This window comes from Typha latifolia, chromosome 1 (genome assembly GCF_019914945.1).
Source record: "Typha latifolia isolate L0001 chromosome 1, TyphaL0001v2, whole genome shotgun sequence".
Classification (NCBI taxonomy): domain Eukaryota; kingdom Viridiplantae; phylum Streptophyta; class Magnoliopsida; order Poales; family Typhaceae; genus Typha; species Typha latifolia.
The window spans coordinates 1,273,346-1,297,738 of NC_133086.1; the positions used below are offsets into that span (position 1 = coordinate 1,273,346).

Sequence of the window (24,393 nt, forward strand, 5' to 3'; positions counted from 1 at the left end):
TCTCTCTCTCTCTCTCTCTCTCTCTCTCTCTCTCTCTCTCTCTCTCTCTATTTATAGTCAGTTTATTATTACCTTCAATCTTCCTCCCTATTCCTCTTTAAATCTTTTGGTGATCTATTTCACTACCAATATGGCTAAGCTAATCTGGGTTGCAACTCTTACGGCCATCTTAGCCTTCGTAGTTTTCGCCGCCGCCGCTACTGCTACTGCCACCACTGACTCCTCTCCCTCTCCCTCCCCCTCTCCCTCGCCGTCATCCAAGTGTTTCGCTGGTATATACGACATGATGGATTGCTTAGATTATGTGATCAAAGGGAGTAAGACGACCAGCCCGGGAAAGGGATGCTGCAAAGGCATCGAGAAGGTCATCGGCAAAAGTCCCGATTGCCTCTGCGTCGCCCTCGTGGAGGCACGGTCGCTCGGCGTGTCTCTCAATATGACTCGGATTCTTGGGCTGCCCAAGGCTTGTTCACTGAAGACTCCTCCATTGAATAATTGTTCTGGTATACACGATCCTAATTGTTTTTAAAGCTCTTAGCTCATTTAAATGATCTTAATAATTTCTTCTTCTTTTTATTCTGATAGAAAAGAAGATTCTCAAGTAGTTTTGAATTCTCACTCTCTGTTTTCCTTAAAATTAGAAGGAGAAAAAAAAAAGATATCCTTTTACAGCCTTAGTTATCACCAAAATATTCTAAATGCCCATAAAAGATCGCAATCATTGGCTAAATCTTTCCTTGATAGCCTTTCTAATTTTTCTAATTGGAATTTATGGAAAGAATTGAAACAGCAAATAACTCTTCCTTGATTTGCCAATTGCCATCTATTGTTGTTATAGTTGCTTATGGAAATCTTATCACAACAATCTTTTGTTGTCTTTCCTGTTATCAACAAAGACTGTCTCCTTTTTTCATACAGATATTGCATTTGATCTTAATTGCAAAACTTACTGTACTTTCTTTTCATGTGATCATTAATAATTATGAATACATAATACTAAGCCTGCAAAACTAGTTATAACTCAATAATCCTGTCATTAAATTAAAACTCCATACTAAGCAATTGTTAATGTAATGCAGCTCCATCAATGCCATCTCCAGTGCCGGCACCGGCGCCAACTATTTTGCCGGCTCAGTCCCCTGCTACTACTGAAGCTCCAGCTCCGGCACCCTCAATCGCAATTAAGCTGATGACCAACCTAGCTGTTCTTATTAGTATGGCATTCGCTATAGTAGTCAACTTGGTGGCTTAGTTTCACTCAGTATGTCTCTTTAGATAGTAGTATTCTCAATGTATTAGGTGAAACAAATGCTATCATTTTCCTTTGATTTGCTTACTGTTTGGTTGTGTATCTCTCTGCGGAGGACTTCTATTTGCTTGATTAATGCATGGCATCGGTTAGAATGGCAAATTAATCTCATGCTCAAAACCCAAGTTAATTATATGTTGAAAGATTAAAGAAAAACTAAGTCAATTTTTTTTTAATTCATCATAAATATGGATAGCCGTGTCAATCGACACGATGCGGCACCCATTTTAATAAATTCATTGCTTATTATTGACCTCGTCGTTGGCTACTCGTCGCCGATCGATAAGTGGCTATTAGCGAAGGTGAAGACGAGTATTTCTTACTCTTTTTTTTTTCTTCTCTTATGGCATGGCCGGCATGCACCTGCCGTGTCGTATCGGGCCGATGGTCGGCACGGCATAAACAGTTATAATGAAGAATAGTGGAGCAGAATGGTTGAGCTAAGCATGTCATAATAGAAACGTAAGCTAGCAATAGCAGCATAGCACTGAACAACTTTCAAAAGGATTAACTACTTTTTCCTGAAATCCACTGTCCACTAAGCCAATGTGGGCCTAAGCCTTTAAAGTTTAAAGAGTACTATTTTTTCCACAATTTTTTTAATGCATTTTTTTAAAAAAAAAATTCAACTCATTTACCAAGTATCTGCAAAAGATTGCTTCTCTCTCTCTATATGTCGACTGTCCTCGGTTAAAGCTAGACTTCAAATTCTATTTGGAATACACATGATGAGGAGCTTTGGAGCCACAGAAACTGAGAAAAGAGGGGAATGGTATCAACTAGCTTAAAACTATCACAAACTGTAATGGAGGTAAAACCTTATAAGCCTAACCACATCTCAAATTCAGAATCCTTCTTTCTGCATATTCACATGCTCACTCCCACATAGATATTAGTAAAATGATTAAAATTTTTCTTTTTTGTCTTTCAAAAGATTATGACCTTTTCTCAAAGCTGGTATCCAGCCCCAAGTGCCCTAAGTGCCCCAAGTGCCTTGCCTTTAGGCTTTATCACCTTCACCCATCATACCATCCATCTTGTCCAAAGAGTCCCCATTCCTAATTATAAAACCTTCTACTCCCTCTTCATCACAACTCTCCCTCTTCTCTAACCACTCTTAAGTTACATCATAACAATATGGTTGGTGGTAAGAGGTTCGTATGGGTAGTCTTGTTCTGGTTAGCTCTAGCCATTTGGGTTGATGGGGCTGATGTGGCTGCACCCTCGCCTTCCATGGATTGCACCTCTGCCTTGCTTGACCTGGCTGGATGCCTGACCTTTGTGGAGGAAGGGAGCAAGGTGGCTAAGCCTGAGGGGAGTTGCTGCTCTGGGCTCAAGAAAGTGGTCAAGGAGGAAGTGGCTTGCCTCTGTGAGATCTTCAAGGGGAGCCAGGACTTTGGGGTTAGTCTCAATTTGACTAAGGCTTTGACACTCCCCTCTGCTTGTGGGGTCTCCACTCCTCCCTTTAGCAAGTGCAACAGTGAGTGTTCTTCTCCCATTCAGGCATTTTCTTCTTGTCCTCTTTATCTTTTGCTAGTTGTTTGCTCAATTTTGTCTGTTTTTATCTTTCAGTTTCTCTTGCTGGTGTGCCTGGTGCATCTCCTGGTATGTTGCTTCCTAGTTAATGCTTACTTGTTTTTCCTTCTATTTCTCTCTTTTGGTCATTTGCAAGAAAGTCTACACCCTCGTGAGCATGAGAATAATTTCAGATCCTTGAGTTTACCTTTTTTTATTTATTTGATGACAAGACTAGAAGAATCCAACAACGAGTAATGCTTCCAATTTGATCTTCATAAAGGATGACCAGTATATGATCTTATCATTAATTACCTCCAAGCTGATGTAGTATTACCAATCTGATAGACATCTTTCTGGGTCTTTCAGCTCTTTCTCCATCCATGGAAGGAGAAACAGGAGGTATTTCACCTATCACAGCGCCCTCTCCAGCAAAATCAACTGCAGTGGAATTTGCAGCTCCAACCTTCACTCCGCTTGCTAGTGTCACAGTAGCTCTGGTTTTCTACTATTATCTTTAAGACCTTTGAGTACGGCATCTTCTTTTTATCTTCTTCATTGATGTGTCTAATTACTGCTCATTTTGAGCTGCATTGTGAGGATTATCTTTCGCTTATGATGGTGTTATTAACGATATCTGTTTATCCAAGCATATTCTCTATTAGCACTGAAACAAAATGATCAATTTTTAGAGAACAACCAAAAATTGTAAGTATAGTTCACAAAATAACTTACATGATTATAACGTGTTCTTCAAAGTCATCACATTCCTTCTGTAAAAGAAAGAAAGATTCTTTTTCTTTGTTTTGAGAGAGAGTAGAGTACATAAAGAAAGATTCATGAAGCTATAAGTTGGAGTTCTGGACAATGGAGACGACCACGGTTACATCGTCTAGTTTGCCTCCTGAGAAGTTTAGGTATCCAGCTGCAAGAGCCGCATCAGCAAATGGACTCCTCGCTGATCCCGATCTGCCGACCTCCTGTGCCCTCGTTGCCAGGAACTCCGCAATTTCCTGGTTGATACCATAAACATGTAAGAGAATGAACTTAGAGTAGACCTACAAATACTTTAAGTGGAGAGTTAAACTTACTGTAGGTTTGAAGCTAGCTTCGCATGACTTGGAAACTATGGCAGCTATCTCCTGCTCATAAATGTTGTCAAAGAGGCCGTCTGTTGCTGTTACAATTACGTCTCCCTCTTCTAGATCAATAGTGTAAGTCTGGGAGGTTGAAGACAGCAATTCAATCAACTCAAACTTGCACTCATACATAATGAATTATTAACCAGTAGGATCGTAACTGTTTGTACCTGTATGAACTTTGAGGGATCATCCCCCCTTTCAATTTGAAGTGGAAAATTGAAGCCATAGACCATAGCGGTGGATCTTTTAAAAACTGTGCCATTTCTTATCACAAGGAATCCAGAGTCCCCAATGTTAGCTACATGAAGAACCTATGTGCCATTGACAGTGAGTATTTAAATTAATCTACTGAGGGAAGGCAAACAAAGCTTGATGCAGAAGTCATCAGTCACAAATTCTTGATGACATATATACCTGGCCATCAAAATGGGCAACTAAAACAGTGGATGACCCGGGAGAGTTTGCTTCAGCAGCACCATGACAGAGAACTTGGGCAGGTTTAGATCCTGGAACTCCTTTATTCTCCGAAACAAATTTGTCGCAGTTCTCCATTAGTTCTCTCGCATACAACCCCGCATTGATTCCTGTGGAGATTCATCATTATCATCAGCTTTAGAAGCAGCAGCAGATTCTAATAAGCACAACCAAAAGCATTTTGCCATAATAAACTGCACGAATTATCTAACGACAAGTTAAATAACAACTAAAATTTATTTGTTTCCAGAGAGCATCTAGAAGATGTTGTAAGAAGGCAAGACATTTGCTCCAGGCAATCCAACACTTGATGTTATGGCATTCAAAGGTGAAGCAAACCATAATTAATACATTCCTTCAGAAAGAAAATACCTTCAAGAGACCACTGACCAACTCCATCTGCTACACCTAACCAGTTGTTACATGCCACAAAATATGCATCTTCCCCACCTGTCAATGCCTGAAATTATTATTCTGTATTACTAACTCTGGAAAAAAAATTTAAGGTGTAAGAAAAACAATTAATTTTTGTTACATATATATAAGTTGGAAAGATGAAGAGCTCAAATATATATAACTCCATGATATGGCATAATGCATAATGTGAACAGTAGCAGTTTGCTTAAAGTTGACATTTTTAGCATTGGTCAAAATGATCCAAAGAAATTTTAGTGAATTCGAAATACAATTTCCTCAGCGTTGTGAAGTTCTTGCATGTAAATCAGGAAAGATCATACAAACATCAGGAAAAGCAGGTGTAACATGGAAGACCATAACTCATGAGACTCTCTTGTGATTGAGAAGAACATCCAAAGTAAGTGCTCTAGATGTCATCAGACATAAAGGTAACACAACTGATCAAATAGCCAACAGGTACTAAAGTTCCAGTTGATTAGTAGTAAATAAGACCTGTTATGAGGTCAAATTTGCAAGCATGATATTTCCAATTATACCTCTTTGAAGAATGATAACACACTATCTTACCGATAAGGAAGAGAGTAAGTTATAACAAATATAGCAAAGTTTTCGTGTCGTTGATTCCTATTTTTTTCCCTGTTCCTCAAAGATTCGACCATTGGATCATTAGAGTTCTATCATATCATTATTCAAACTCAAGTTAACATTCCACGTACTAAAGTAGAGACAAAAGGGCCTGTTAATGGAACTCTATATACATTATTTCGAGTGAATCAAAAATTTCAATCCAGCTGTCAAGAAAATAGCACAATGTCTTACAAAGACTGCAAGAATTGGGGACAAACTAGTGAAGCACTAAGCTTTTCTACAGGTATATTAGAGATGTCTGTTCTTTTTTGAAAAATTCTCCAACTTATAGGGATAACAGGTAGGAAGACATTAAAAGTGATACTTGACAATACAAAATAAAATAGGCAGAAAAATACATTATTAATACAATTTCATAACACAAGTTTCCAAATACAAAAAGGGCATGTCGAATGATTCTTCACAACTGAAATTGAAAGCAGTAAAATTGTATTTCCATTTCTGCATGACAGGATAAGAATGATCGCAGTAAAACTATAAGACTAGCAGGAGTACCTTTGAAGGGTGAGGTAAAATTGCAGCACCTGAAGCTAAGCAAAGCGTCGGTATTGACACAGGAGTCACCCTGGATAAAAATCACACATTGAAAAACTAATTGATTGAAAGATAGCTCGCTAACAGCAAAAGAGCACTAGACACATGTAAATTATTCTCATTAATTTGATATCAGAGTAGATAAGTAAAAGAAGACGAAGAATTATGGAGCAAATTCAAGTGCAGTAAAGATATTCAAGCACATTCCCATGGGCTAGTCAGTAGATGTTACATCATCTATTGCTTATAATACCATCATTGTAAACCACTTGGAAGTCATAATGAATAGAACAAAAGGTACCTGTTGGGACTTTCACCCTCACTGCTTTCATTACTCTGTTCCGCCCCTTCACTAATTTGTTCCTACAAATTACCAGAAGCTCTAACATCAACCGTCCATAAGAAAGAAGAAAGTACTTAAGGAATAAGCTAAGGAAGCAAACCAAGCTTATCCTTCCACAAAAAGTTTCACGTAGTATTATTAACAAGACATGGTGATGTTCCGTATGTTTTTTTTTCCTTCACAATCTTCACATTACATTTCCCATTCTATTTACAAAAAGCTTAATGAAATTTGTTTTTAATTGCATAAGCTGTAAATGCTGAAGATTCCTTCTGACTAATGTATTTTGAGATCTCCAATGAAATAAAGAATCTGGTAGGAAATAGTACGATTTCAAACTGATATAAGGAAGACAAAAGAGAGAGAGGAAGAACGAAAAGAAAAGCACATCACATGTAAAACATACAACTGAAATTAAAACATACCATAATCGAGTTCTGCTCACTATCCTCTTCAGCTTGATCTTCTAAAATGGATGTACTTGATTCCGAATTCGCCGGAAAGCCAAGATCTGATGCAGCAGTGATATCTGAAGAAATAGCATCTTCAGAAATCTTCCCTTCTGTTTCCTCTCCTTCATCAACCAAGGCTTCTGTTATCTCCTTGGCACATTCTTGGATACCACTAAGATCACCAGATGATAAAGGTTCTTCAACAAGGGGAATACCATTGCTCGACATTTCCTTCTCCTCAATATCCATGTTTGAACTCCCCACTTCCACAAGTACCTCACCGATCAAATCCACTCCCGAATCCACTCCCATATGTGGGTCACTACTTTGATATGTTGATGGTTCAACAACAGAGGCTTCTACAAGCTGATCGACTAATTCCTGAACAATATTTGTTTGTGACAGAGACCCTTCAACAAGGGGACTTCCATGACTTGAGTCACTTCTATTCTCAATGTCCGCATTGAAACTCGGTTCCATTTCCTGGAAATCAATTGGGTCTTCTGACTTTTCCGGATCACTCAAACCCAAGGTTGAATCTTTCATTTGTGGAGTACCACTAGCTTCCCTACCATTATCCAGGAATTCCACTGACACGTTTTCTGGTGGAAAATTCCCAATGTCCACAGTCGTAGGTTGCACTGACCGATGACTATCTAAACCCCCACTTCTTTCAGTTTCCTCTACCAATGAACCAGAATTCTCCATATCAGCGGTTATTACAGTACATTTAGTGTTATCCTTTTGTTGGTCCTCCAAAGACTTATTCAATCCTCCATCTTTTGCTACTGCGACCTCTCCTTCTGGTCTCTCCATCACCAAGATGCCAACTTTCTCTTTCTTCTCCTCCTCCTCACCGCCCACAGCCATCAACCCCTCTGTTCCAAGATCGAATCTTTCCACCCTTTGTTGATCGATTTCACCGAAATCTCCATCCAAATCCTTCTCGGAAACCCTGCTCTCGACCTCCCGCGTCAACTCCGCGGCATCGCAGAACTGGTATACGACGCTGCCGTCGGAGCACTCTGCCGAAACCACCACGACAACACGATCAATGAGCAACAACAACAGCAGCAAGGACACCAAGATCCAATCCATATGGTTCAAAAATAGAAATAATGGTGGGTAAGAGTGTAATTTTGAGTACCAACAGTGGAGCAGAGTTCGAGGGCGGGGCGAGAGATGGCGTGGGAAGGCGATGGTCTTGGCTTCGGACAGATTTGGCAGCGCACGGTGAGCGGAGGCGGCGCAGGGGGGGCGAGCTTGTAAGAGGCGACGGAGAGGCGGAGATCGACGAGGCCGGCCAAGGGTATCTCCGCCATCAACGGCGGAGCGAGAGGGTGGAGGTACCGAGCTAGTGTTTCGGAGAGAGAGAGTGTGTGTGTGAGAGAGAGATTGCTACGTTAAGCAAGTTTGCTCGGTGGCAGCAGAGGAGGAGTGGGGAAGGAGAGGAGAGGAGAGGGAGAGGATAACGATGAGGTTGGACACGTGTCACGAAACGCGATTCGCTGGTGGTCCTGTGGAGATGGAAGATATTCAGGTGCTTTCTAAATTCTTTTACTTGTATACCCCTCCAAAAGTGTTTATATTTTTTTGGGTTTATTTGCATATCACTAATTATATTTTCTAGTCTTATTGCCAATAAAAAAACTCTCGTTTGTAAATATTCAATCATTCAGGGGTATATGTGCAAAAAGAACCTTCCTCGTGTTTCCCCAATTTAAGTGGATCTAGATACGTTCTGTATTTTGTAATGGTAGAGTAAAATTTGCCCCTATTTTATAACGCAACTCTTAATTACTGCAATTCATTTGGGTCGTTGACTTCACCTTTCTAATCGATAATAGATTTGAGTCATTGATAATTCCCAAGTCTTTATCTCGAAACAAGAAGGGCACGAATTTTGCAATGCCTGGGAGAAAGTTAGTTTATCCAAAAACCATGTGTTTCTCATCCGCTTCATCTTCTTGAAAGCGAGCAACTATTTATTATTCTATCCAAAAGCCACTTTCAGGCTTCCATTTTGGACTCTTTAACTTCTATTTTATTCACAGAATCTAGTTTTAAATACTTTAACATCGATTTGAGCTTTGTTATCCAATAGTATTAGTATCGCTTACTGTGGAATAAGACTTTTATCATCTTTGAAATGGTCTCTCTAGAATAATAGTGATGCAATATATATCTTGCCATCATAAATAATAACAGCTAACAGACACGAGATGAGTATTTATTAGATTATATTGCAGGTTCTTATTATTTTGCCGGGGGGGACCCTGCACCTGCAAGAAATAATTAGACACCAAATTCTATCCAACCCCCACTTGCATTTTGTCCTCCTTATCTCGTGTTCAATAATGCCATAGAGCATTAGGATATAAAAAGAGTTAAATTCTACTCATTTTCGAAGTTTAAAGTTTGTAATTTGAGTATCCTAAAAGAGAGCAAGAAAATAACCCTTTGGAATCATCCCCTTTTCCCGTTGTCAATCACTTTCTCTCTCTCTCTCTCCCCCCCTACATTTCCAATAGATGCCAAGCTCCACTTCCCTCTGATTGACTCTTTAATAGATTCTTACTCAAATCTCCATCTCTTAGTTTTACTATATAACAAAATAAAATTGAGAATCACAATGAAATGGGCTATTTGATAGAGAATGGAGCTCGGAAAGTAGGAGAGCAACTTGACAAAATCAGGCTTCTAGATAAAGAGATGGAGATAAAGTAAGAACTTTTTTTTTCTGGTGGGCATCTTCATAGTGGGACCTCTCAAACTGGGAGGTCCAGAAGACAAAAGGATCAATTCAGTGCTTTTCATGGAGCACTTCATGCAAGGAGAACAAACTCCCCAACCTAGAAGCAAAGGGAAAAATGATCGACCTTTCTTTATCAGAATACAAGCCTTTATAGAAACATACATATACTACAATTCCATTTAATTCCTTGGGATGAAGCACAGTACAGAAGAACTTGGTCATGCAATTAATGGAGAAAAGTGGCTATAAGACAAAAGAGCAGATGATAAGACAAAAGAGCAGATGACAAATCCAACAAACTTTTCTAGTCTGAGAGGCATTCAGAATTAACTAAAGCTCAAGATTAAGGAGTTGGGCCATAGAGATCTTGTATTTCCTCTCATTGCCAAGAAGATACATGTTAATGCAATAATAGCATCAGGATTGACTGAGTGATGCTATGCTATTCTGGACAACTAAAACAATAGATACATCTAGTTTATTTTGCCTCCAGGTTTATACATACGAATACATGTAATACTTGCAGTAAGGAATACCCTGCTCAATCTAAGCAGCAGCAACTGTTTCATTGCTACGATTAACTTCAGATCCGGCAGTTACTAAGGGAACATCAGGTCTCATGGATGTCAGGGAGTGGAGCACTTCTCTTCCTTCTCATCTTGGTTCATGAGATCCTGCCGACACTCGAGGCTACAGAATGCAATTTCACCCCTGCAAGATGAAACCAGGAGGTTAAGAATGGCATGGACTATTTTTATTGAGGTATGCTTTCACAAAGTTTGATAGCTGGGAAAAAGAATCCAAGAGCAATTGAGAGCAATAACAATTCAAAAGGAATGCTGAAATGAGACTCAATTTGAAAGTACTAGCTAAACTAGAGAGCAAAAGCAATTCAAAGATCAATTATATCGACGAATCACGCAATGGGATGACATACATACGCATTAATCCATCTCTTTGACTTTGGTCTGTGATTGAAACAACAACTACCCAGTGCATTTTGTCATGACCAAACTGACCAGCCTCATGAATCTTCCTTGCTTGCTTGTTCTTATAATAATGTTTTCTGGCCTTAGCCAACCCAATGTTCTTCAAGTCCTGCCTTTGCGTTCAATCATCATAAACTTCAACAAATTCCAACCAACACTCTGATACATAATCAAAATTTATTCCATCAAGTGCCAGATATTTGGAATCACCTTTATCCATCTATATATTGCTCTTTCTTTTGTGCAATAACAAGTGTTATAGGCATTAAATAAATAGCAACTATCCTACCAAGATATTTAAAATTGAGAGATAATATAAACAATGGCATGATAAGAATTGAAGAAAATATACAACAAACACTAAAGAGCGAAGAATTTCCATATCTAAGAAAGTTCCAAATTCCTGCAATCCTAACATCAAATTGGATCATAACATATCAAATCAAACAAAAAAGGAAACACCTTTTTACTATATTTGAATCCATACCTATAAATGAAAGCATCGAGTCCTGGGCCAAGGCGACGCTTGCAGAGGCCGCAAGCCCTAAGGAATTGCGCCGTCTCCAACATGGCGGCGAGGTTGTTCTCGCTCCTCATCTGGATGCTCCTCGGCGGCCTCTTCCCCGCCTCCCTCCGATCCCTCTGGCGGCGGGACTCGTCACCGATCGCGGCCGCCTCCTCCGCGAGATCCCCTGCGGAGAACTCCGTCATGCTCGTCGTCCTCCGCATTGGGGCCCGAGGCCTTTTCCCGAGAAGCATCCTTCTCCTCCCTCTCTCTCTCTCTCTCTCGCGTGGGCTATAGGGGAGAGGAAGACGATGACGGGATTCGAGAGGGAGGAGGTAGTAGGGGGGGTGCAGGAGAGAGAGAGACAGACGAGGAAAGGAGGAATCTGCACCGTTGGTTGGATTCCCTCCTAACCTCTCCCTGTCCACTTCATCCTCCACATTATAGTTTTCTTAACGAATTACATCTCGCCACGTTTATGCATTCGCGGCGTCGGATTCGAACCGGATACAGTCGGAAAAAGCTTATCATATCCCCCAGGTCCCCAGTTGACCAGAAAGCAGTTCCCGTCCCAGTATTATCGATGCGAATGAACCTCGTGATTCCCGCAAGAAATCCTGTCCGTCTGCATATATAACAAAGATCACGTCCAACTTGTCCATTCTTTTATACTATGAAGTATACAGTATACAGTATACAGTATACACTGGCGTGGTAAATAGAAATATATCTATATATACAAGTTTTAACATTAACAGAGGAATTGTGAGTTGGGTAACGTGCATAGGTCTTCGAGGTGGTCACATCAAAGGGTTATATTTAGCAGCAGGAAGGAGGAGGAGCACAGGATCCAAAGTGTCCACTCTTTGCCTTTCTGACCCTACGATCGAGCAGTTTTCGTTTCTCGTTGGGTTTCCAACTCTCGTTTGTTTCTTTCCTTCACTTAGTATAGCTAAGCATCATGAATCTAACGCCATTGGAGTCGCATCTAATGTTTCTCCGATGTCATCTCCTTTATCGCGTTATACATGTCTTCTTCCTCCGCATTGGAATATTGGTCGGTCTTCCACCATTCCATTATGCATGTGAACGAAATCTCACTGTTTGTGAATCGAACTTTCCTTTGGATTCTTAGTTGCATGGGTGCATGCATCAGTCCAAGGGATTCTCCATTATTGCAAAAGGGAGATCTAGGCTATTATCCTCAATGCTTGCCAAGTAGCTAAAAAGATTGAAACGAAGAGATTATCTCCTACTTTAACTGCTTTAACTGGGAGCTTTGTCATTTCATTGTAAAATATCCCCTCTTATCCATTCACATGAGGAATAGTGGCTTGGTTCTTATCCTTTTGACCCTTTTAATCTCTTTGTAGAGCTATTCACACGAATATATATATATCTAAAATAATTGCATTAAACTTGCATCTATGCTCTCCGGCCCCTACAGCTTTCAGAGCATTGTCTGAGGTGCATATTAAGCCCTGAGGAGCTACAGTACTGCTAGCTGAATATTTTTCCTTTTTTTACTACACAAAAGCAATCGTATGAAAATGACTAGTCACCAAAATAACAAAGTGGAGATAAAAAACACAAGAACTAGCAAGCAAAGGAGCTAGGCTAAAGAGTTACCCCACCCAAGTACCCAACGCGGCCACACTACGGAGAAGGAGAAACATGTACATGTACTACGTTGTTCACAGCCATGTGCACAGGTCTCTGCAATGGCGAACATTAAATGGAGGAGCAGAGAGATGCCACCCCATGGAACTTTAAATGTGCAGGCTCTTGGATCGAGCCCATGCCACGGTGGTGGATTTCCTGTGGCGATGTCAGCCGTCTGATGCCTCGCTAGTCTCCTCTCCTCCTGTCTTTGCCCCCCATCCATTAATATTCGTTCCCCTAGGCAGGAGCATTATTCCCATCGCATTTATATATATAGGCAGGTGATCTACTTCATCTCTTTATGCATCCTAAAGATTTGAATGGAGAAATAGTTTCTTATGCTTTCTTCAAACGTTTAATTTGAGCAACTTTGGTTAGAGTTAAATTTATAGCCATCGGAGCTCGATCATAAGATGAAGAAAAGGGTCTACAGTGAGAAAGGATCTAAGTACATGAAAATAATATTATAGATTTAACCTTTATGATGGTCTGCAGTGGTATAAATTTTTTAGTGATACTGCGTTATGATTTCGTAATGTACTCAAATATGTCACACAAACAATGGACTAGACTCGACTATAGCTAGCTGGGCTACCACTAACCAAATACTCATATTACCCAGCTCTATGTCAAAGCTCAGCACACCATATTGCACTGGCCAAGCTCAGACTGTATGAGATACTGCAGTGGCGACCCTAAACCCAGTTTATCCCATGCATCCATTGCTATAAAAAGAGCGAGATAGAGACAAACACACACACACAGAGGAAAGGATTGGGATGGAGACTTAATTTGTACGTGGATTCTATTCTCTGTCTCTGCCCCATCCCCCTGTCTTACCTTGTCTTGCCTATTTTTTACAGCAACCAACCTTTTCCTCTGCCTAACCTTTTCTTCTCATCTCCTTTCTTTTCCCATTCCATCCTCTTCTCTCCTTTTTCTAGTAGAAGTTTATGGTGGTTAGTGTAGTGGAGATGGAAGCTAATGGTGGGAGGAGAAGGCTAAGTAGTAGGGAGACAAGTCCAGATCGAGTAAGGGCAGGCTATCACCACCACCAACAACAGCAAAAGTTTACAAGGCCTTTGAGAAAAGTTCAAGTCGTGTACTACCTTAGTAGAAATGGGCAGTTGGAGCACCCCCATTTCATGGAGCTCCCTCACCTCCCAAATCAACACCTTCGCCTCAAAGGTTAAGATTTTTCTATGTTCATTTCTTTATTATCTTCTCTCTCTCTCTCTCTCTCTGCACTAATTTTGTGAAGTTTTTGGTGGTTTTGTGTTAAATAGATGTGATGGATAGACTTACTCTTCTTAGAGGCAAAGGCATGCCTGCTCTGTTTTCCTGGTCTTGTAAGAGGTAAAAAAAATCTAACTTCCCAGGGTGTTATCGTAAGATGTTCTCTTATGTGAAGAAGTTTTATATGTGAACGAAGGAGCTATAAGAATGGGTACGTGTGGAACGACTTGTCCGAGAACGACGTGATCTACCCATCGGACGGCGCAGAGTACGTCCTCAAGGGCTCCGAGATCATTGCGGGCTGTTCCGGTCACCCCACTTACTCCATTTTCCTCGCCATTTATTTTTAATTTATTTTTGGGTTTTTCTGCATATTATCACTTACATTATATTAGTTGATTCCGGAATTCAGAGCGGTTCCAACACCTTCGGGTATCCAAAACGCTATCCGCCACCCACAAGCAATACGCAGAGGCCGACGACGAAGAAGAAATGGAAGAAGTTGATGAACATGACACAATTGAAGAAGAGCAGGATGACAACGGCAGTAACTATACCGCGAATAACGGCACCTCAAGGAGCCCCCTCTCACGGGGCGCTTCGATGGAGGGGATCGAACGAGTCAAGAACCCGGGAAAGGCTCGGGCCAACCACCACCGTCCAATGGAGCTCTCCATGGAGGAAGACGCCTCGCCTCCCTCCTCTTCCTCCTCGGATAAGCCCACCGCGGCGACCGCACCGATCCTGCGCTTCGAGGATGGCGACTCGGTGGGTGAACCAGGCTCGACTCGGAACTCGGTCCTGCTCCAGTTCATCACGTGCGGGTCAGGTGCTGTCAAGGGCCGCCCAGCCACAGCCGTTGGGTCGCCACTTGGCGGTGGGAGGAAGAGCGGAGGGTTGCACCGCGGTGTGGTGAGTCGACTCGCCAGTCGGGCTCTGGAGGAGGACGAGTTGCGAGGCGTGGCGGAGAACCCTCGGTTCCGTCACCTCCCGGTGGAGGATAAGGAGTACTTTAGTGGGAGCATCGTGGAGGGCAGTAGGGGTCCACCAGAGCCCTCCCTTAAGAAATCCAACTCTTACAACGAAGAAAGGTACTCACTCCTCTTCCCCCTTTCTCTTCTTTATTGGCTAAACAAATAGTAATAGTACATATCTAATTCCAGTTAAAACCTTAGACGTGACATATGCCACAACCAATGGTTCTGCTCACATTTTCCTCGTTATGGTAACATACCAAGTTACGTTTAGTCAAGTGGTTTACTTGTTGAAGTATTAGAGAAATAAAAACTCTCTACGGAGGATTTAATGGTTGATGTGATGTAAAATATGAACAGGAGCTCAAGACTCGCAATTGGTGAAGGGATGGTGGAGACTGAGGAGGAGAGAGTAGGAGTGAGAGGGAAGTGTATTCCTGGCAGAAAGAAGTCCTCTGGGAAGCTACAGCAACAGCAGCAGCAGCAGCAGCAGCAGCCGAAGAAGTGATCCCAATGAGTTAATGCACATCTTTTTCTAACTGTTGTCTTTTATTAATTTGTAGGTGAGGTTGTAGTGGGTCAGGCATATAGATTGGTAGGCCTATCTTTCTCTCTCTCTCTTTTAAGAATATATAATAAGTGATAAGTGTACTAGTGTTGTTTGACTTTATGGAACTGACACCAGTGTGGAGGACAGTTGGGATTGGGCCTGCATGGAATTAAAGCTTCCTCGCTAAAAAGAGATCTTGTTGGAATCCATGGTAGATTCTGTCATCCTGCACCATATCTGCAATAGATACAGTACTGGGCAGGGCTATGTTAATTCTGGGAGTTTTATGCAGTCATTGTCTTCTCATATTTCATTGGCAAGTAGCTCAAACATAGCATTGGGCCTTGCTAGCCCAACTCGGATCCGAGCATTATCGGGTTGGGCCTGGTAAGCCTAATTGGGATCCGGACGTAATCGGGTTCGGCCTGGCCCAGAACTAATTTATATCGGATTCACGTGACATGGTGGCGGTGCACGATCCGAAACTTCGATATATCGATCTTGATCATCAACTAGTGAGAGTCCATAGGTTAATATAGTTTATATCAACATGTTACTTGTTGAAGTCTCTTGGAATACATTCTAGACTACGGAAAGTAAGGGTCTCCATTCCCAAATATTCTTTTGACCTATCTGTGATTACATATCATATATGCAATTTTCCTTTTTCTTTCATTTAATTCCAATAAAAAGTACTAAACAATGGGCAATCAAACTAATTCTCAGATCTCTTTTTACAAATCTTGTTTCCTTTTCTCACTTATTTAGAAAAACTAATTTAGAACAGGAGCATTTACTTCTTTCTAGATTGATTATATTCCCACTTGATACAAATGCCACTTTTTTAGGTACTTGATGTATTTATAATACTATTTTGCGTCCGTATTATAATTGTCTTCTTTATCAAATAATAATAATAATTCTGAGATTGATTTAGAATGAATTTTTTTTTTTAAAAATGTAATTTGGTGACGTGTTTCTGAAGCCAACTCTTTAATTCCCCGCCGATACTCTCGCTTCCACTTCACTCGTTACTCATAATTCCGCGTGATGAGCGGTAATCATACCGGTTACTCTTATCCCATACGCCTCCCATGTGATTCTGCCACCGACGCCAGCTATTGCCATTTCAATTCAGATCCAATCACCTTCGTGTCTAGTTACCTCCTCAGTTCCAACTTTCCATTTGCTAAACCAACCTCCTCAGTCCTCAATGGACCAAACTATCGCACGATCCAAACTAATTGTCACCTGCGGTGACCATAATCTCATCGAAGTTATAAAACTCAACCCCACTCAATGAACTCCCATTACTCGCTGTTCCCATCACCCTCTTTCTAGATTCCCGTCACCCGCCTCTGTCTGTCTCTCTCTCTCTCTCTCGACTTCCTTCGTCCCGGCCATGGAGAGGGGCCAGATCCCGGCTATCCTCGCCGCCGCCGTCGTGGTGGTGCTCTGCGCCATCTCGGCGCACGTTAGCGAAGCGCGTGACCTCAAGCAGGGCTTCGTCGTCCAGGGCCGCGTCTTCTGTGACACGTGCCGTGCGGGGTTCGAGACGCCCGCTACCACCTACATTGCCGGTGAGTTTACCACCCCTCCGCCGCCTTCTTGGCTACTCGATCTTGGATCTCGTTTGTTCTTTGGGCCGCTAGATTTAGACCGTGGATGATACCGGCCATTTGACCTGGACCGGGCGAGATTGGTGGATCTATGGGAATGTCGTGTAGTTCATGGATTACGGGCTTGTAGAATTTTGTTTTTAGATATTATTCGGTAAAATGTGGTTGGGAAGCGATCGAAGGATACTTTAAGCCCTAAAAGTTTGCAATAGTTAGTTTAGTGCTGTACAGATCATGTTCAGGTTGTTAAAATTTGATGATATATTAAATTTTTTTGCATGGAATGATCGGGTAAAATCACAAGATTCTTGATGTTAAACTTGCGAAATGTTATATTCGATAGACATAGTAAAAATGTGAATGCGGACGCCCCTATTTGAATATATTGGAGCTTCGATCGATGGGTATTTTAGTGCGTGTAAGCAATCTTGCATCATGAGATTGCATATTAAGCATTATTCATTATGTGCATATGATTGTGACATAGGTTACTAAATGTTATCGAGATGCTGATTTATATTGATCAGAGTACTATGCTTGGGTACCTCATTATGTACTGCGAAATATTTTTTTCTTCGTTTTTTTAGATCACTTACCGCAAAAATGTTGTTGCTTGTTTACAGTTATCCTAGGGTTGGAATTCCTAGTCAATGAAAAATAATTTATGGTACCTTAAGCATTGTTCATTGATTATTGAGTGAGGTCAAAGAGATCTGCTATTTGGTGCATGCAACAATAACTAAGAAATATGTTACAGTCTTCTGGACATGAACTAGTCTCACCAACTGTTACCAATTTACTACTGGGCGATCTTGTTATGTTGGTTTGAGTCAATGTTGTATCCAACAATTGGAAGCAATTGAGTTGGTTGCCCTTTCTGTCTTCACAGAAATTCGTAGTAGTTTGGTAATTTGTTATTTTGTTTAATGGAGGATCTGTTGTTCTCCTCAGGTTTGGTAGTTTGATGAGCTAGGATAATATATATTTTGATAGATTAAGGTTTTATAGGTCTGCAAAGGTATTCTAATATCAGGATCTGAAAATTTTCTACAATCTTTGGCCAAGATATTGATGTCTGTTAACATAATACTTACTCTAGGGCCTTATCTGATTTTATCCTATTCTACCACTTAAAATATTAATGGTATTGCTGTAAAGGTCGGAACATGATAGCTAATATATTAACTGTTGCCATAAGATACTCAAATGAATCTTATGTTATATAAGATATCTGTAACACGTTATACAGATTTGAGTCAAATTCTCATCCAAGATGAGAACCATACTGCTAGTCAGTTGGAAGGCTAGACCATACTTCCAACGCATGTACTAGCTAAAATATGATTAAGCAAATTCTAGTGTTATAGGTCTATATGGAAAGAGTGGTGGATTGAGAAATTTATCTACTTATTTTTGTCAATCCAATTCTTATGCACTTAGTTCTTGGATGCAAAGAAAGAAAATGGGAAACTCTGATACACGTTTTACAAATATAGCCACTTGTAGGGAAATAATAGTTCTGCTGCATCCTCACAAATTTTCGGTACAAATTGGCTTTTATAGTGCACAGCTGAGGTAATCCAATATGTACACTATCTATATCTATACTTTTAATGATGGTTTGGGTTGTATTTCTTCACATGAGATGCAGATCGCTGCATGGCCATTATTATTTCAATTCTTTTTGTACATATTTACTATCTCAAGTATGTGATTATTTTGTATTTGCAGGTGCTAAGGTTTCAGTTGAATGCAGATCGAAAACCTCCGGTGCAAAAACAGGCAGTTACAATGGCGTGACTGACCACACTGGCACCTACAATATTCTTATAGCCAAGGAGCACGAGAATGAGATTTGTGAGTCTGTGCTCATCAGCAGCGCAGACAGCGGATGTGCATCATTGGTCAAGGGCCGTGAGAGAGCACGTGTATTCTTGACTCGCAACAATGGCATTGCAACTGACTTCAGGTTTGCAAATGCCTTGGGCTTCCAGAAGGACACTCCCGTGGCAGGATGTGCCCAACTGCTTAAGATGTACGAGGAAAATGAAGTCTAAGAGATGGTCTTGCTACTGATCTAGGTTTCAATCTCCGCAATGTTTACTCTCCTATTGTTCAGATACCTTATTTATCTATCGTCGTAGTGGCTTACAGCCCCTACTTGTGGCTAGTACTTGGTATGACATTTGAAGTTGAGGCTTAAAAGATATTGATTATGATTTCACTGGGTTGCTTTGTGACCATGTTCCGCAATCAAATTAACGTGGACCTATACTCCTAATTTGATATTCTGGAGCACTATGAACTAATTGGTATACGTTACATATTATTTCTACTGAACTCACACTGAGAGCCTCAACTCAATGGGCTTAGCTACTGAAATTGCTTGGGACCATATATGATCTCTAAATAGGACCAAAAGGAAGCATGCCCAAGCCCAAGCCCAAGCCCAAGCCCATGGACAATCTATGGTGACTAGTGGGTTCATAGTGTATAAGTTGAATGTCTTCCAGGTTGCTCTGGTGGTCGAGCTCAGCCCTTGTCATTAATTGGCCATTTTCTTCCCAGCCGCATGTTCATTTCTGTTTGTTCTTTTGTTATGAAAGAATAACTTCTGTTGTGAATGCTCGTGACGTTCGATGCCTCTTGTCAGCAGTGTGTTGGCGCGTTGCCGAAATAATAGTTGTGTTGGGTTTGGATCTTCATGTACACGATCAATAATAAGATGTCTCCGATCCTACAACTATAGCTCCTGAAAAGGTGGATTTAGGTGGTTTTACTAATAATGAACTGATAAAGCCAGTTTACAACTTTCTCAAAACAACATCGATGTTGCAGTTAACTGAAAGTACCAATCTAGCCCTAAGAAAGTAGTAGAACAACTTTACGAGACCACGCCCATCTCATATCCCCCAAGGTCAGGGACCAACGACTGAGAGATTGCAGCATTCCTTTATCTCCTACCGCCACTCCTGCAATAAATTAGCTGATGGTCTTATTATCCCTTCCTCCCTCTTTTTTAACGCTTTGGAACGAAAAGCGAATCACCTGTGCAGTACAGTGCAGAGTTATTAAAGAAAGCAAAATGGCAGCAGGGAGCTACAGAAGATGCAGAGCACTGAAGCAGAGAGACCACCAAATATTTAGACTTCACATATCTCGAGGTAGCCCACCCCCCCTAGTCTTCGTGTATTGTGATTCCTCCCGCTTTGTCGTATCTCCTTTCTTTCTTGCTTTCCTCATGTCCTAACGGCTAATTCCTCCATTTTACTCAAAGAAAGGCTGCACCTTTATGTTGGTGTTAGAGGAGATAGATAAAGAAAGGAGGAAGATAACTGAAAGTTACCACCTTCACGCAAGATTCTCGTGGGGTTCTCTTGTAGGTCGCCGGAGTTTGTGGAGAGTACGGGTCTGGCAGTGGTCAAAAAGGAACTTAGGGGTGACAACTCGATTGATTTGTGGGGTCCTTTGATGAGCTTTCAGGGTTCCTTGCTGATTTGAGTTGTCTTCTAAGCTTCTGGGAGACCCCAAGAGCTTTGGAGCGGAGAAAGGTAACTCCTTTTCTCCGCTGTCAAATTAGTGTTCTTTCTCTTTTACCTTGGCTTTTGATTAATCTGCAAACTAGCTCACATCTTGATGTGGAGTAGAGATTTAAGAGGTATTTAATAAACCTTTCTCTTCTATGGGTATCATTATGCTTCTCTAAGTCCATGGCCTGATACAGATTTAATACAGGAAGGAAACCCATTACCTTTTACAATGTTTGGGCACAATACTATTCTCTAGACTATAGACAAGTTTGTGGAATGTAGGATCTCGATGGGTTCCTCAGGCTCCAAACTTACCAATGATGAAGCTCTGGTTTTCTGCAAAGAGCGTATTCAGTACATAAAGCAAGCAGTAGATGCGAGATATGCCTTGTCGGCGGCTCATCTATCATATATCCGATCCCTTCGTAGTGTAGGTACTGCTCTAAGAAGATTCACAGAGTCTGAGCTCTTGTTAGAGTCGTCGCTTTCGACTTCGGAAGTAGACAAGTCCCCGTCGCCTTCCTCTTATGCATCGCCATCACCTCCCCACATCGTGGAGCATGTAGACTCCCCATTTCATGGAGCGAGTCCATTTTCCATGAATTACATGAGGACAACAGGAGGTGGTGCTGTAACAGTTACAATCAATCCATCGGCTGCACATTTTGTTGAACAAGAATCTCTCGGCTTTGGGCTGCCATCTCCACCATTACCTCCAGTTATAAGTTCCTCGTGGGACTTCTTTGATCCTACCGATGGAACTTGCAGTGTTGTTTCGCATAATGGTGAAAGTGGCCTGAGCTTAAACTATAGTAGGATGAAGGGTTTGAAACAATTAAGAGAAGTAGAAGTAGTCCCTTTAATTGAAGCAGAAATGACAAGGTCCTATGAGATGAAAGAGGAGCCAAAAATGAATAATATTAGCCCTAGTATCATCGATGAAAAAGATGAGGCTAAACAGCTGACTTCTAAGCATCGTAGTGTTGACGGATTGGTTGACGCTTTAACTAGAATTGCCGCGTCTGAACTTCACGAATCAAAGATAGAGAAGGATGACTTGGAGAAAGAACTATGTGCAGAAAGGGAGGATGCTTCTGAGTTCATCACTCACAGGGCAAAGGATTTTCTCTCCAGCATGAAGGACATCGAACATCGGTTTCTCAGGGCATCAGAAGCAGGCAATGAGGCATCAAGAATGCTTGAGACTAACAAGATCAGGCTTAATGTCTGCTCTGATATGGAAGGTGATCTTTGCAGTGAATAAATTATACTTCATGTTATCTGATCTTCTTTGCTTTTAAATCTTCCAATTGAATTTATTTACAAAGTCTTGGTTCTACAGGAAAATCGCCCAATTCTAGTTTTCTTGAAGTCTTTCAAGCAGTCTGCTGCAAGGGGAAGATTGCCACTAGACTGGGTATGTTTGTTGGTTGATCCGGAGTAAAATTTGGAAAGCAAACGTGTCATGAATTATTTGACTTAATTGATATAAAGTTTCTTCTGTACTTTCTTTTTTTCAATATCTAATATTTTGATTCTCTGTAGAATCTACCTCGCATGTCAAAAAGGTTATCACTTGGAATCGTTCAATCTCATCTCTATCATCATCATCCAAGAACCCTCTTACATTGACTGAAGCAGATGATTGTGGTGACAGTAGTGATTTTATTGAAGAATTTTCCATGCTTTCAGGAAGCCATTCTTCTGCATTGGATAGGCTGTATGCATGGGAGAGAAAACTGTATGATGAAATTAAGGTACTTATCTCCTATGCATTGTGATCTTATTTAAAATTTTGTGAATCCATGATATACTTTTTGAAGTCTTGTTATTTGTCTGATTTCATACATATTTTCCCTTTTTTTGAAGAAACAATGCTACTTCATCTGCTTAGCAAAATTTGGTTTTTTGCTTTAGTTTGGCAAGTTTTTTTATCTAAGATGTGCTGGCTTTACTTTTAAGTTTATGCATATCATTGGGTACATTTATTTTTTATTATTAGATTGTATAAAAGACAATCGCCCAATTCGTCGATTTTACTTTTGAGCTTCTAGATTTCTATCAGACTCACTATCCCTTTTTAATTTATTTAACATGCTCTTAATTTATACAGGCTAGTGAGTACATCAGGAAGGCCTATGATCAGAAGTGCAGCCAGCTCAGACACCAATTTGCACAAGATTTAAATGCACAGGTGATTGATAAAACCCGAGCAGTTGTCAAGGATCTGCATTCACGAGTATGTGTTGCCATTCAAGCAGTTGATTCAGTATCAAAGAGAATTGAGAAATTGAGAGATGAGGAGTTGCAACCACAAATTGTCGAGCTCCTTCAAGGGTACGTTACTAGTGTTATTTGCCAGAAATTCTATTTCTGAAGTGCATAGCACAAATTCTAGTAATGAGACGGAATCTAAGTTGATTTGGTTTAAGCAATCCACCAGCTATCCGGAGAATGACATCACATATCTGTTACAGTTCATTAATTTCTTTATTTCTAATCAGAAATAGTATTCAACTCTTCGCTACTGGGGATAAAATGACTTTGATAATTGGGACTTTAGAAATTGGATCATTTGGTTTAGAATACTTATTCTACTTTTATTCAGAGAACATGATCATCTGCTAATACCATAGCAACGCTCCATTGTGGTCTTGATTGAAATTTTTGAATCTTATTTAGTAGGAACTATATCTTAATAGGGGACATCTTGTTTGTACTTCATGCGAACTCAATTTATATAGCATTTGCAGGTTAATCAGGATGTGGAAGGCTATGCTTGAATGTCACCATGCACAATTTATCACAATCTCTTTAGCGTACCATGTGAAAAGCTCATCAGCAGCACCGGCAAGTGAATCCCGCAGACAGGCTATGGTGCTCCTATGTAATGAGATGGACTGCTTTGCTTCTAGCTTTCAGAACTGGGTGACAGCCCATAAATCCTATCTGCAGGCCCTCAATTCCTGGCTTCAGAAGTGCGTCTTGCAACCCCAAGAACGTCGTAAAGGAAGAAAGGTAGCCTTCCCACCTCGCCAAGCCCTTTCTCCACCTATATTTGTTCTCTGTAGCAATTGGCTCACTGGGTTGGCGTCAGTACCAGCTGAGGAGCTGTGTAATTCCATTAAAGATGTCATCTCTGTCCTGCATGAGTCGTTTGCACAGCAAGTTGAAGAGAACAAAGTGAAGGAAGATTCTGAGAATACACAGGATTGTGGAGATTTGAAAAATAACGAGTACGAAAAGCTTGAAACTGCTACAAGTTTTAGTTGCCTACAGACAAGCTTAGTGAGATTATTCGATAGGTTGACCAGGGTCTCGGAGCTGTCTCTAAAAGTTCATGAAGATGCCAAGCAGGCAACTGAGATGGCGTGCATGGCATATAGCAGTGTAGGAATCAGGTAGTAATATTTGTAGCTAGCTTCATTAACCTTGCTTCTGTAAATTACCATCATTGTGAGATTCTCTTTTCAAGGTAGCAAATAATAGATCCATTTTACATTGGATGCAGCAACTTAATAGAAGAATGTCTTTTCTTGGAGTTGTGGTTTTGGCAGATGACTATTTTTAAAGAACACATCCTTGCATATATCATTAAATTTTATAACCAACAAAGTTTTCTTTTAACTTTATTTGTTTCTGAGTCCTTTGTTGTTTATGCATCCATCATTCAACACCTACCAAGTCATTGACATGCTCTCCCAGAGGAGATTATCCGACGTCTGGGATTTGACATTAT

The 24,393-nt window shown here is 40.7% G+C and overlaps 6 protein-coding genes and 1 pseudogene across 15 annotated transcripts; 5 read left to right on the forward strand and 2 right to left on the reverse strand.

Annotated features, from left to right (window-relative positions):
- Window positions 1-102: 102 nt before the first annotated feature.
- LOC140780272 (uncharacterized) lies at window positions 103-1,390 on the forward strand. Its single transcript, XM_073125696.1, has 2 exons — window positions 103-503; window positions 1,080-1,390. The coding sequence occupies exons 1-2, from the start codon at window positions 131-133 to the stop codon at window positions 1,250-1,252; spliced, it is 546 nt and encodes a 181-aa protein (XP_072981797.1). The 5' UTR covers window positions 103-130; the 3' UTR covers window positions 1,253-1,390.
- Window positions 1,391-2,303: 913 nt separating this feature from the next.
- LOC140787945 (non-specific lipid transfer protein GPI-anchored 11-like) lies at window positions 2,304-3,460 on the forward strand. Its single transcript, XM_073136989.1, has 3 exons — window positions 2,304-2,789; window positions 2,882-2,914; window positions 3,194-3,460. The coding sequence occupies exons 1-3, from the start codon at window positions 2,447-2,449 to the stop codon at window positions 3,343-3,345; spliced, it is 528 nt and encodes a 175-aa protein (XP_072993090.1). The 5' UTR covers window positions 2,304-2,446; the 3' UTR covers window positions 3,346-3,460.
- A 49-nt stretch (window positions 3,461-3,509) lies between these two features.
- LOC140787929 (probable protein phosphatase 2C 71) lies at window positions 3,510-8,336 on the reverse strand. Of its 2 annotated transcripts, none has more exons than XM_073136971.1 (9): window positions 7,982-8,336; window positions 6,808-7,859; window positions 6,341-6,402; window positions 6,001-6,070; window positions 4,813-4,900; window positions 4,381-4,550; window positions 4,134-4,277; window positions 3,916-4,044; window positions 3,510-3,837 (listed from the first exon to the last, which is right to left on the reverse strand). In XM_073136971.1, exons 1-9 carry the CDS (start codon window positions 8,154-8,156, stop codon window positions 3,670-3,672), a joined length of 2,058 nt encoding a protein of 685 aa, XP_072993072.1. In that variant the 5' UTR covers window positions 8,157-8,336; the 3' UTR covers window positions 3,510-3,669. The 2 variants fall into 2 exon arrangements, with proteins under 2 accessions (XP_072993072.1, XP_072993079.1); XM_073136978.1 differs by having other exon boundaries at window positions 7,986-8,273.
- A 1,596-nt stretch (window positions 8,337-9,932) lies between these two features.
- LOC140796219 (FCS-Like Zinc finger 6-like) lies at window positions 9,933-11,523 on the reverse strand (annotated as a pseudogene).
- Window positions 11,524-12,864: 1,341 nt separating this feature from the next.
- On the forward strand, window positions 12,865-15,811 carry LOC140781940 (protein SOSEKI 2). Of its 4 annotated transcripts, none has more exons than XM_073128262.1 (7): window positions 12,873-13,022; window positions 13,368-13,539; window positions 13,690-13,933; window positions 14,032-14,101; window positions 14,178-14,290; window positions 14,394-15,072; window positions 15,316-15,811. In XM_073128262.1, exons 3-7 carry the CDS (start codon window positions 13,699-13,701, stop codon window positions 15,461-15,463), a joined length of 1,245 nt encoding a protein of 414 aa, XP_072984363.1. In that variant the 5' UTR covers window positions 12,873-13,022; window positions 13,368-13,539; window positions 13,690-13,698; the 3' UTR covers window positions 15,464-15,811. The 4 variants fall into 4 exon arrangements, with proteins under 4 accessions (XP_072984373.1, XP_072984363.1, XP_072984368.1 ...); XM_073128267.1 differs by having other exon boundaries at window positions 13,693-13,933; XM_073128272.1 differs by having other exon boundaries at window positions 12,865-13,022; window positions 13,368-13,933; window positions 15,145-15,811.
- Window positions 15,812-16,686: 875 nt separating this feature from the next.
- On the forward strand, window positions 16,687-19,348 carry LOC140781976 (pollen-specific protein C13-like). Its single transcript, XM_073128293.1, has 2 exons — window positions 16,687-17,085; window positions 18,856-19,348. Exons 1-2 carry the CDS (start codon window positions 16,908-16,910, stop codon window positions 19,179-19,181), a joined length of 504 nt encoding a protein of 167 aa, XP_072984394.1. The 5' UTR covers window positions 16,687-16,907; the 3' UTR covers window positions 19,182-19,348.
- A 753-nt stretch (window positions 19,349-20,101) lies between these two features.
- LOC140781919 (uncharacterized) lies at window positions 20,102-24,168 on the forward strand. 6 transcript variants are annotated; one of them, XM_073128245.1, is made up of 7 exons: window positions 20,102-20,288; window positions 20,402-20,782; window positions 20,860-21,898; window positions 21,997-22,071; window positions 22,200-22,411; window positions 22,768-22,991; window positions 23,408-24,168. In XM_073128245.1, the coding sequence occupies exons 3-7, from the start codon at window positions 20,944-20,946 to the stop codon at window positions 24,057-24,059; spliced, it is 2,118 nt and encodes a 705-aa protein (XP_072984346.1). In that variant the 5' UTR covers window positions 20,102-20,288; window positions 20,402-20,782; window positions 20,860-20,943; the 3' UTR covers window positions 24,060-24,168. The 6 variants fall into 6 exon arrangements, with proteins under 6 accessions (XP_072984346.1, XP_072984340.1, XP_072984325.1 ...); XM_073128239.1 differs by having other exon boundaries at window positions 20,402-20,675; window positions 20,849-21,898; XM_073128224.1 differs by having other exon boundaries at window positions 20,402-20,675.
- Window positions 24,169-24,393: the final 225 nt, after the last annotated feature.